Source organism: Furipterus horrens, unplaced genomic scaffold (genome assembly GCF_987537825.1).
Source record: "Furipterus horrens unplaced genomic scaffold, mFurHor1.1.pri manual_scaffold_6, whole genome shotgun sequence".
In the NCBI taxonomy this organism is placed as follows: domain Eukaryota; kingdom Metazoa; phylum Chordata; class Mammalia; order Chiroptera; family Furipteridae; genus Furipterus; species Furipterus horrens.
In genome coordinates, this window is record NW_028327176.1 from 81,348,048 (window position 1) to 81,360,870 (window position 12,823).

Sequence of the window (12,823 nt, forward strand, 5' to 3'; positions counted from 1 at the left end):
TTTTTTTTTTGGATATAGTGACCAACATTTGAGATTACAACCTCTCCTTTAGTCTTGGTCCTGAGTGTTGACTGAACCATCCAGAGCTTGTTGAATGTGTGATAAATATACCTTTGTTAATTAAAGCCACTGAGATTTGAAGGCTGTTTGACTCAGCAGCATTACCTTCCCTACCCTGATTGACAGAAGGGCCATGTGAGTTCTAGATACAAAATTATAAAAATCACAGAGACAGGGCAATTCATGCCCTCTGACTGGAAGATAGTTTTAAAGATCAACTAGGTAAGCTCTCTGCATGCTCAGGAAGCTTGACCCAGATTTGGATTTCTACTGGCCCTCATTCCAGATCTCTATTTTTCTAGAAGAACAGAAAATAAAATAAGGGTATTAGGTACAATATTTTAGTGAAGAATAAAAACAATCTTAAAGAGAAACATGATTCAGTCCATGTCTTCCTTATTTTTGCATACAGTCACTTCACTAGTCAATAAATATTGCCTTTAGGGAAAGAAAGGGCATGTCTATGTATCTATTGACCACCTGCTATGGTGCGCCCTTTACTAGATTCTTCACATGCTGCGATTTCACAGGGTGCTCCCAACAAACCTCTTTATAGAAGATAAAACTAAGATCCATAAAGGTCAATAATCAGACCAAGGTCCTATCAAATAGAAAATGGGGGGTTCAGATTCACCTCCATTTCAGCTTGACTCCAAATTTTATTGTTTTTCTAATATACTTTTAAGTTCTCCTACTAGTGTTCCTTAGGTGGGGAAAAAAGATTTTTTGGACTAGAAAGGAAAAAAACTATCTATTTACAACTATATAAAACCACACAGCCACATTTCCCCAATATAGAAACAAGAGATTGCTTGCCTGATTTCTAGGCAGGGTTCATTAACAGAATGTAACACACACACACACACACACACACACACACACACACACACACACACACCATCTAGGAATCTAAGACTGGTGATATTGTCTGAAATCCTCACATTCCCCAGTAATTCCTTTGTGCTAAGAATGTCCCTTTCTTTGGTTCTCTTTCTTTTTTTTTTTTTTTTTCCAGATTTAATGTGTTTTATTGATTAAAATATTACATTTGTGCCAATTTCCCTTCCCTCTGCTCCCCTCCACCCAGTGGCCCCCCCTCCCTCCAGTTGTCCCCCCCCTTTTAGATTATGTCCATTAGTTGTGCATACAGTTCCTCCCAACCTCTCTCCGTCTGTTCCATTCCCTCCTACCATGATCCCCAATTCCTATATCATCTCCCTCCCTCTCCCCACTCCCCCTCCCTGTTGACCTCCCCCCAATATGCTTCCCGTACCCACAGTTCCTTTTCCACTCTCGTTGCCTATTTAGTTTGCCTTTGTTTCATCTCCCTAGCTTCTGTTTTTTTAAACCAGTCCCTTTAACATCTCATATAACAGTGGTTTGGATCTAATGAACTCTTTCAGTTTTATTTTGTCCTGGAAACACTTTCTCTGTCCTTCTATTCTGAATGACAATTTCGCTGGATAGAGTATTCGTGGTTGTAGGTTTTGGATTTTCATTACTTTGAATATTTCTTGCCAGTCCCTTCTTGCCTGTAGGGTCTCCCTTGAGAAGTCAGCTGATAGTCTAATTGGGACCCCTTTGTACATAATTCTTTTCTTCTCTCTTGCTGCTTTTAAGATTCTCTCTTTATCTTTAATTTTTGACATTTTGATTATAATGTGTCTTGGAGTGGTTCTCCCTGGGTCCAGTCTCTTGGGAACTCTCCTTGCTTCCTGGACCTGCAAGTCTATTCCCTTCCCCAAGTCTGGGAAGTTCTCCTTTATTATATTTTCACTCAATTTTTCAAGTTCTAGTTCATCTTCCTCATTCTCTGGCAAACCAATGATTCTTATGTTGGGCCTTTTATAGCTGTCCCAGAGGTTTCTGATCCTCTCATTGTTGCTTCCCATTTCCTCTCTCTGCATTGGTTGACTGCTTGTTCCTTCTCCATATTCCAGTTTGTTGAAATGAACTCTGGATTTTTTCTCACCTTCTATCTCGTATGCGGTTTTGTTCCTTTCGTTATGAAATTTTTTCGCTTCTTTCTTATCTTTTTCCTGCTCTTTTGTGAATTCTGTAAGCCACCTGATAACAATGGCCCAGAACTGAGCCTCTGACAGGTTTCTTATCTGTTCATCTGTCAGGTTCTCTATCTGCTGTCTGGTGAGTTGTGTTACCGGTATTTCTATAGTTGTCTGCCACATTTTGACAGATGCGTTTTGTTTTCTTGGGCCGGCTGTCGGGGGCAGTGCCTGTGTACTCGTAATGACCCAGCGACCGGCGGACGCCGTTTGGCGTCACAAATCAGCGACCGGCGTCTGCCTGTCCACGACCTATTTCGCAGCCCTGTGGTGCTTTCTTTGGGGGCAGGGGTCCAAGATGGATTCACACAGTTATTCAGCTAGGAGACCGGGATCCATCCTCCCGCCCCCCTGGGCCTCACTGTTCAAGGCGATGCGGCGGCCGCTCTCCCCAGCGCCGGAGTCGCGCACCGCCAGGGGCTTGCGCAGCCGGGACTCCTCGCTGGGGTCGCGCACCGCCAGGGGCTTGACGGATCCGGGATTCCTCACCGCCCCGCCGCTCCAGGTGCGACCGCAAACAGCTTTGCCCTCTTTAACTCTTACCTGCCCAAATGGCACCGCTGGTTTATAACTTCATATGTTGGACTTCCGTGTAGTTTTATTTTCTGGATTTTCTAGTTATCCTTTGTTTTGAAGTAGTTGTATTCCTCTCTAGTTGTAGAGGGAGACCTAGCGTGTCCGTCTAAGCCTCCATCTTGGCCGGAAGTCTGGTTCTCTTTCTTAATGTCAGTACTCACAGGTATGACTTTTCCTTAAATCAAATGAGTTTATGAAATCTGGAGAGATTCTAAAGTTGCCTGGTAGGAAGAGTGGGTGTAACTTTGGGGAAGGGATACAGGAAATAGCTGGAAGGAGAAGGCCAGGAGCCCCGTTTCCCAATCAGGTCAACAGTTGGCCCTACTCTTTTCAAGATATTTTTAAGATCTCCGACACTACACCTACAACTTTCTCTTTCACAAAGAAGCAAGAGAAACCAAAGCCATTCAATGGGGAAATGACAGTCTTTTCACAAAAGGTGTTAGGAAAACTGGACAACCTCATGCAAAAGAATGAAGTTGGGCCATTACCTTATGCCATATGCAAAATTTAACTCAAAATGGGTCAGAGACCTAAACAGAAGAGCTAAAACTATAAAAAGTCTTAGGAGAAAGCACAGAGGAAAAGCTTTATGATATTAGATATGGCAGTGATTTCTTGGATATGACATCAAAAGCAGTCATCCAAATAAAAAGTAGATAAATTGAACTTCATCAAAAGTAAAAACTTCTGTGCATTAAACAACGTTAGAAACATAGTAAAAAGGCAACCCATGGAATGGTAGAAAATATTTGCAAATCATATATCTAGTAAGAGAGTAATATCCAGAATATATGAAGAATTTCTATAAGTCAAAAACAAATAAACAACTCAATCAAAAAATGAACAAAAGACTTGCACAGACATTTCTCCAAAGAGGATACACAAATAGCTGATAAAGCACATGGAAAGATGCTCAACATAACTAGGCATTAGGAAAATGCAAATAAAAACCACAATGATATAACTCTTCATATCCATTAAGATGGCTATTATACCCACCCTACCACCAGAAGAAAAAAAAAACAGAAAATAATAAGTGTTGGTGAGGATGTGGAGATATTGGAACTTTGTGCACTGTTGGTGGGATGTAAAACAGTGCGGCCACTGTGGAAAATAGCATGGTTGTTCCTCAAAAAATTAACACAGAATTTCTATATGACCCATCAATTCTACAGAAACCCATACACCCACATTCATTACAGTATTATTCACAACAGCCAAAAGGAAGAAGCAACATAAGTGTCCATTGATAGATAAACAGATAACCAAAATATAATCTATAAATAAATGGAATACCATTATCCTAAAAAGGAATGGAATTCTGGTACATTGTACAACATGAATGAACCTTGAAAACATTATGCTAAATGAAGTTAGCCAATCACCAAAGAACAACTACTGCATGGTTCCACTCATATAAGGTGCAGAGAGTAGTCAAATTCATACAGACAGAAAGTAGAATGGTGGATGCCAGCAGCTGAGGGAGAGAAAATGAGAAGTTGTTATTGTTTAACCAAAACAGAGTTTCAGTTTGGGGAGATAAAAAGAGTTCATGAGCCACATCATGGTGATGGTAACACAAGAGTGTGAATGTACTCAACACAACTGATTTGTATAGTTTAAAGGATTAAAATGGTAAGTTTTATGTTATGCATATGTTACCACACTTTTTCTTTTTTTAAGCAATGGGACAAAGAAGAAGAGGGACTAGACCTGCATCAGAAGCTGTGGGTTCATCTCAGCTCTGCATCTACCGCCTGGGAGAACTCCATTAGTGAGCTTGGTTCTAACACATGCAGAATAAGCATTTGGATTAATTTATTCCTAATGTCTCATCCAGGTCTCAAATTCTATTCCACATTCCATATCTATTTCTAGTGTTTATGTGGATTCAGCAGTGCACAAAATAAACCAAGTCCCTGTCCTCCTGGAGTTTACATTCTGATGGGGTAGACAAACATTAACTACATATACACATATCTGTATGCCAGATGAAGAAAAATAATGACAGGGTAAGGAGAAAGTGTGACAGGAGTGCTGTTTTAGATAATAAGGCTAAAGAGGTGACATTTAAGCAAAGACTTAAATGATGAGAGAGAGGAGCCATAAGGATATCTGGAGAAAGGCTCTTGCATAAGAGGCATTGCAGGAACAGTGAAGAGGACATAGATGGATTCTCACCTGTACACTGGATTTTAAAATCCAGGTCATCACTGAAGAACCATATAAGAGTCCATTCTTTAAGAGCTCCCACACCCACCCTCATTCCAGAGGGACTTACCTGACAGTACAGATATAGGTGCCAGAGTCCCCCTGCATGGCTGGCAAAATCCAGAGAGCACCATCCTGGACCCAAACTCGTGTCTCTTCTTTCCCTGGGACAACCCTTGCAGAATCATTTTTATACCACGTCAGGTTGACGAGGGGGTTGGCAGAGGCCCCCAACCAATACCGCACTTGGGGGCATGTCAGGACCACAGGTTCCCCTTCTACCTTGAAGTTGGTTTTAAAATGCTTGCCACGGAATTGGCAATTTCCTGGAACCACTAAAGGACAGAGAGACTACAGTCAGGCTTTGTATCCTAAACCTTCCTTTCATGGGCACATCCATACAAGCAGCGTTCTCCTAACAAAGTGGCCCATATCTTGGGTACCCCATTAACACCTCTTGTTAGAATGGTCTGAAAACTCCTAAATAGCAACTTTAGGGCTGCCATCAATTCTGATTTACATCTTGTGGGAAAAATTAAATCAGGTTCACATGGTGACAAAAAAATTAAGATTAAAATGTTTGGCCATATTTTTCACTTTCTGACTCATTATTAAAGTAGACCTTTGCTGAGTTCAGATTTTTTTTTAAAGCTTAGTCCTGACAGGATGTGTGATTAAAATCCAAAATCATCTTTTATCAAGGGCAAAGCACAACTTGTTTGGTTCACTCCTTTGGCAGGAATGGCAGGAGCCCAGGGGAGCAGCGGAGATCGGTCAAGGGAAGCAGTTGTCATTTATCAAAGCATGAATAGTCACACCTAGCTTTTGTTATTATTCTTTGATTTTGTATTTGAATTTCATTTTATTCTTTTTATAGTATATTTATTGAGGAAACAATGGTTAACGACATTATATAAAGTTCAGGTGTACAATATAATAATTTGATATCTGTATACTTTATTGAATGCTCACCACCTGAAGTCTAGTTTCCTCCCATTAACATATATTTGACTCCCTTTACCCATTTTGCCTTCCCCCACATCCATTCCCCTCTGGTAATCATACTTTTTTTTTTTTTAATAACAACAAAACCTCCCTAGATAAAACACCTGCTTTCCCAGTTGAAAGAGTGACTTCTTACCGGTGTGTTCCTCAGGCTGATTGGTGAAGGCAGAAACACCCATTATCAACAGGTACCAGAAGAACATTGGTGCTGATAGCTTCCAGAGGACACAGGAAGTAGAGACCTTAGGTCTAGCACTCAGCAGTCTAGAGAAGCAGACAGAGGGGTCACCAAGTGGCGCAAACATCCAAAGAGAGAACCCCTTGAAGATGCTGCAATGGACAAGTTCTGGAAGCTTCACCTAATAATAGAAACCTTTTTGCCTAGATTTTTTTAAACAGGAAAACTCAAACTTCGGGAATTTTCTCCTCGACAGCTATATCCACTGGATACACCTAATATCAAATCCACAGACAGCTTACAAATGGCCTTGGCCTAGGGGTTCCATACACTAAGTGTCTGTCTCTCCTGAAGTGTGCCTTAGCACTCCCTGCCCCTCAGCCTGAGGCCCTCTTTCCTCAGCTAAGGCCATTGTTTGGGTCCTCTCCTCTTTCAGGTCTCTGCTCAAACATCACTCTTGTTGAGGTCTTTCTAACATTTCTGTGTAAAATGGCACCACTCTTCTGCCTCAATACTCCCACATTTTCCTTTTCTGCTCTATTATTCACTATGGTATTTATAATCAACCATGTTTCCTCTCTCTAGAAGGCAAGCTGTATATGCAGAAGGAACTTACTTTATTTTATTCATCCTCCTGTTTATTGAAAGACTAAATGACTGAGTGAATCACTTCAGGTCAAAGGTCCTCATTTTACTCGTCAGAGAAAGTTTCCTATAGTCCTTATAGGGTTAATCCTTATGGATTAACTCTTATTCTACATACAATTCTGACAAACACTTGAAGAGTCTATATACAGCTAACTCTGCTGCAGAGCATCCTAGGGGGAAAGCAACATGAAGTCCAAAAGTGAATAATGTACACAAGTCCAGGAAGAATTCTTCCTCTGTACAAATGTCCCCAAGATGATCAGATGCCTCTGTATCTCCCTATAGTCCCTCCCACACTACACTGCAATTGCCTGTTGTATCAAATAACCATTGCCACAACAACATTGCTAACAAACCACCCCAAAACTGAATAACGTAAAACAACAATCATTTATTTTTGCTTACAAGTCTGTGGGTCAGATGGAGGTTAGCTGACCTAGTTTAGTCTGGGTTAGGCTCGGCTCCAAGCTTCAGATGGCATCTAAGTCAGCGCCATGTGTCTCCCATCCTCCTTGGACCAATGTCTTTCTGGGAGATTGTCTTCTCAGGTAATGGAAAAATGAAAGCAATGTGAGCAAAAGCACTCACAGCCTTGCTCAGAACTAGCTTGCTCTTGTCTGTCCACATTCCACTGGTCAAAGTAAGTCACATGGCCAAACCTGTTATCAGTGGGGTGGGGAAATGCCCCCACCTCTGGTGGGAGGAGCTGAAAAGTTACTCCAAGAGGGAAAAGAAATGGGAGAAGGCATGCTATCTACCACACCTGTTTCTCGTCTAGCTCCCAATGGGTGGGGACAGCCTTAAGGACCAAGACCTGGTCTCATTCACAGCATTCATGGCCTACAGAAAGCCCAGTCCCAGAAGTACCAGGGAATATTTATTACTGAAAGTCTACTAGAAAGTTGGGAGTAATGAGTAAATCCAGAAAAAAAAGTCTCTACCACCACCTCTCCCCCATTTCCTTGAATGAATTTCGCTTGTTCTCGTTTCTGGAACAGATTATCATTCTGAAGGTCTCACCCAAATGGTTCTTAACTGGCCAGGACAGGACTGTCAAACTGAGAAAATGATCCTTGCACTCTAGGGACCCTCCCTCAACAGTCAGGACCATCAGAAGGCACAGTCTCAGAGTTGCAGTCTAAACCCCCACTCTAGTGATGAGGAGTAAGAGGTGGGCAGTGAGATTTTTCCCTTAGCTGGGTGTCTCCCCCAGGGCTGTCTCCTCTAAGCTCTTCCTACTCCTACATAGTCCTATCCTTCACGTGTTTCTGAAACACAAATATTCCTGTAACTTTACCTATAACTCTACCTTCTGGCTTGTCAGACTACTTGGTTACCAAAACAGTTATATCAATATTGCCCAAGTTGTTTTGTCCCCAACCGCATTGGTCTCAGCCAGACTCACTAGTTCTCTGGTAAAAATATGAAAGAAGTAGGAGTTACATACACCAGGTATAACTAATACAGCATATCCTAATAAGTGAAAGAAGTCAAAGATACTGAAGCAGGGACTAGGGTAATAGTGACAGATATTGTGCTAAACACTGAGCATTTGTTCTTCTATTTTACCCCCATGATGTGACTATTATGCCAATTTTACAGATGATATAATAGAAGAGATTAAAGAACTTAAGTATCTTGGCCAATCTTCAATCTAGTAAGCACAGAGTGAAGTTTAAACCCAGGATTAGTGATTCCACAGCCCTTACTCTTCAAATATATAGTTACTGTGACAGATGCTGCTAGTTTCTTCTTCCAATATCTGTCCTCCCTGCTTCCCCAATAATAAAACTCCCAGGCTCTTAACTAAATAATTCACCATCACACACAAGGACTACATTTCCCACCCTCACTTGCAACTAAGAGTGGCAACGTGACAAAATTTAGGTCAATGAAATGTAAGTAGAGATGTAATATCCTTCTGGGCAGTCTATTTAAGAGTCTCTACTAGTCTTCCTTTCTGCTGGCTCCATATGAATATGAGGACTGGATTATAGCCACCACCTTCAGCCACAAGAAAGGAGCATAGCTTTATGGACCACCCCATCCTCCCCAGATTGCCTTCTGTAATGCACAGCCAAACCTAACCTCAAATGATAATTTTGAAGTTTATGAAAAGGATCCCAGGGTAAAAAGTCCTGCCAGGTACTATCAGATGTTGTGTTCTAACTGTTCTGTTTCTGATGTTCAACAGTTTCTGATGACGGACCTTAAAAAGTCACTTCAGCTCAAAGGCAGGAGGAGCTGTGCAACCTCCCCTTGGATGAAATCATCCCCCTCACCCAAAACTCAGGTTCAGGTTTAGCCTTGGATTATGTGAGGGTGTGTGATCATGTTTTAAATTATTTTTACACCAGAAAGTCAGGCTGCATTCATTCAGGGACAGTTGCTAGCTCAAGCTTCACAGAACTGCAGAGCTGGAAGAATCTTAGAGACATCTAGTCCCATCACTTTCTTTTTCAAGTGATGCAAGTGAGTTGGATGTTAACCCTCTTCTCAAAATCACATATCTAGTCAGGGCCAGAAGTAGAGGTGTTTCAACAAGGACCCTATTTCAATAAAATAAAATTCTAAATTGTTGTCCTCCTCAAGTAGCAGTCACTCCCCATCCCCCAACCCTCACTCGGGCCTCCCATTGCCAAATAGATCGGTTTCTCTCTGTGGACCTGGGCAAAGTGGATGCTTTACTATGACTTTTCCAGGTAGCGGCTTCAGAAATTAAACCACAAAAATATCATGGTGATTGTTTTCAATAATCAAAACCTCCTAGAAAGGCTGGAACTCAAATTGCCATAGCGTGGGGAAACAGTTAAGTCTTTGGCCAACCCAGAGGGAAAAGAATTTGTTTTGCTGAGGTTTGTAGCAAAACACTATTCTCCTGCTTTACCTTCTTTAACTGTGTCTTTAAATTACAGACAATTCTACATTTCTGCTTGAGTTGACCTTCTACTGGAAGAAAGTAGTTTTAAAGGCAGCTCGTTGCAAGTATTTGAGTTACAATTCTACCTTTTTCTGTTTTTTGTTTTTTTTGGTCAAATAATCATGCTTTGACACACCCAGTGTAAGAAGACAAAGAAATAGGGTGAAGAACAAAAATAACAGGACCAGGCATTTTAAAAATGACAACAATGTATAGAGTTGAAAGGAGGAAGAATATAGTGAGGTGGAAAGGGCTGATGACATAGCACTGTGCCAGACAAGTAGAAATTCATCCAGAAAATTACACTTTTCTTTATTTCTGTATTCACCTTGTTTCTGAAAGCTTTTAGGCAGCTGAGTCTAAAAACTCTGAATCTGACAGTACACTCATCCAAAAACAAGGTAACAGTTCCTGAATATTCGTGAAGTCAAACAGCATCAGGCCTTAGGCGTATTACTTAGTCACCTCCAGGTTGTATACTCAATTCCCAAAAATCCCAAAATGTTGTTTCAGGCATCTGGTATAAACACTCTGAAACATGGGGGAAATAAATATTTACATCAACATTAAGCTTGGAAAAATATTTTAAAAGCTAAAGTAAAGCAAAATAAAAAGTATTTTGAACTAAGTCTCTGGAAAACACAGAATGGTAAGAGTTTGGGGGTAGGGAAGAATCTATAGAGAAATATATGACCAGGTTTGAGGCAGCTTTTGTTGAAAACTGTTCTTGCTCAAAACAGAACCCTTAATAGGTTGTCCGGAAACTACTTTTGTTCTTTAGAAAAGGTAGAAGCTAGTTCCTCCATCCACCGCCCCCCAGAATTAAGGGAGTACGGAGGAGCATAGTGGGACTGTTTCTGGTTTGCATGGCTGTGTCAGAATGACAGCATCACAATGTCCTTGATTCCAGTGGGGCCTGAGGAAACATGGCTTGCTGGATGCCGTGACATAGAAAGACCCATCTTTGGCAGAGTGGAGAACTGGGCTGAATTTCAAGGGGAAAACCTGAACAGGTTAAGACTTGCCTCCACCAAGGGCTACACACTGTCTTTATATTTTACTTTCTGCCAACAAGAATCTCATACCCCTAAAACCATCCCTGTCAAAAGTTTTGAATTTGACCAACTTCTTCCCTAAAAACCACTAAGAATTTCAGGATAACAACTCAACTCATCTTCCCACTCATTCAAATCCTCTGTTCACATACTGCATTTTCATGCATAATGAATCATTCAGAGCCCCCAGTGGACTGAACCATCAACCAAAGACACTTCTTTACTTTTCTCCTATATCAGAGCCCCTCACCCCCATAGGCAAGCACCCAACAAGACCACCCCACTAACCCAGAATAGTTGTCATCCTTCTCAAAGTGAGTAAAATGGGGGCTTTACCTATGAGGTCCTCAGCACTTGCAATACAAATTCACCGAACTTCAAATTCTCCCAGCCTAACAATTGTGTAAAAGTGATTTACTGCTCTGAACAACTCTAGAGGGCAGAACTCATGTGTCTGGTAGAGCGCATCATGCCCATTATAAATATGAAGCAATGGAAATAGACTAAGATACATTAAGTAACTTACCCAAGGCCACAGAGCTAATGGAATGACAAAGTCTGATATAAGTCTGAGTCTATACAGTCCTCAGTTTTAATACTCATTCTCTGCTCTGTAGAACCTAGAGCTGGCAGGGGCACCAGAAGCCACTGAGCTAAGCAGCTCACCCAAACAGCCTTCTCAAACCCAACATCTCCTGTAGCTTGGACAAGCTACCCTTCTTGTGATAGACAATTTCAAGTCTTAAAAAAGACTCATGAAAAGAAACTTTGTCATTTCTAAACACAAATTTTCTCTCCCTAAGCTGTACTCATTGGACAGATTCCACATTAGGAGGCAGCTCAGAAGAAGTCTACATCTTCCAGTAGCCTTGAGACTCAGGGAGTCTATACAGGGGAACACTGTAGAAAGCACAGAAATTGTGGGTCTGACAGAGGAGGACAGGGAGAGTCCTGTCCGCCGCCTCTGCCACATGGAGGGTTCAGTGCCAGTAGGCAGATTCCGTTGCCTCTGTGAGGCTCAGTCTGCTAATCTGTGAAACAGCTGTGGCCTGACATACATCGCAGGAGGGTTAGATGACATATGATATATAAAGAGATCAACACAGACTTGGCAAAGAGAAAGCACTCAACAAGTGGTTATTCTCAATAGCATTACTACAGAAGTAGGCCCCCAAAACCAAGGGAGGTAAGTAACTTGCTCAAGAACACACAGCTAGCAAAACCTCAATGAAAAGTCAGAGCTTCCACTGTCTGCATTCTAACTCCTACTAACAGTCCCTCACACAGCCCAAGAACTTTCTGGTATCATAGTCAATAACTTAGCTAACACCAGTTACTACACCACAAAGGTGTACAGCTTTACCTAATGGAATCAATAAGCCTATGTACACATCCATATTATAGAAAGATGTTTAACATATAAACACACAATCGTAAACACACACATACATACAAAGCCTACCACAGAATTCTGATGCATTAATTCAGACTGACATCATCATGGGAGTCTTAAGCAGATAGAACAGGAGATTGAAGCTGGATTCCTGCCTTCACTTTGTTAAGCAGCTGTGATCTTGGGCAAGCCACTTATGCAATTTGGGTCACAATTGCTTCATCACTTAAATGCAAGAGTTGGGGTGTTGAGAGCTATTACATCTCCAAGGTATGAAACCCTAGGATTCTCAGCCAATCTGAATTTGAACTTACTCTTCAGTCCTGGGCACAGCTTCTATTTCTAAAGTACTGACTCAGGGGGGCTTAGTCAGATAACCACCAACTGGGTCCATTCACTTGCTTAAGTCCCCAAGATAGCAAATGGCAGAGCCAGGACTCAAGCCTTCTGGGTTCTCCTGAGTATTGGAGTTTCAGTTTATTGGGGTACTCACTGGGTAATGCTAACTAGTAACTGACACTCTGTGCTGACACAGGACAGGAGGTGTTATGAGCACATGGACACCCTCCAAACATAATGATGCTCTCAATCTCATAATCTGAATGGGGCAAACACCTCAAATATTTGAATCATACATTGTCCTGAAAACATTCCCATTTAAACTATACCACAGGCTAAAGAAACAAGGACAAAAAAGAAACTAAACAACTA

General features: G+C 41.4%; 1 protein-coding gene across 5 annotated transcripts in view; it reads right to left on the bottom strand.

Moving 5' to 3' along the window:
- The window catches only part of IL1R2 (interleukin 1 receptor type 2), a 43,915-nt gene that overhangs the window by 17,753 nt on the left and 13,339 nt on the right, over window positions 1-12,823 (bottom strand). For 2 of the 5 annotated variants that reach the window (XM_090281881.1, XM_090281884.1), the window contains exons 2-3: window positions 6,055-6,182; window positions 4,984-5,248 (exon numbers count right to left, since the gene is read on the bottom strand). In XM_090281881.1, coding sequence (XP_090138007.1) covers window positions 4,984-5,248; window positions 6,055-6,182 — 393 coding nt within the window. Of the gene's footprint in view, window positions 1-4,983; window positions 5,249-6,054; window positions 6,183-7,149; window positions 7,310-12,181; window positions 12,246-12,823 lie in introns of those variants that run through there. The other 3 variants (XM_090281883.1, XM_090281885.1, XM_090281882.1) reach the window with 3 other exon arrangements.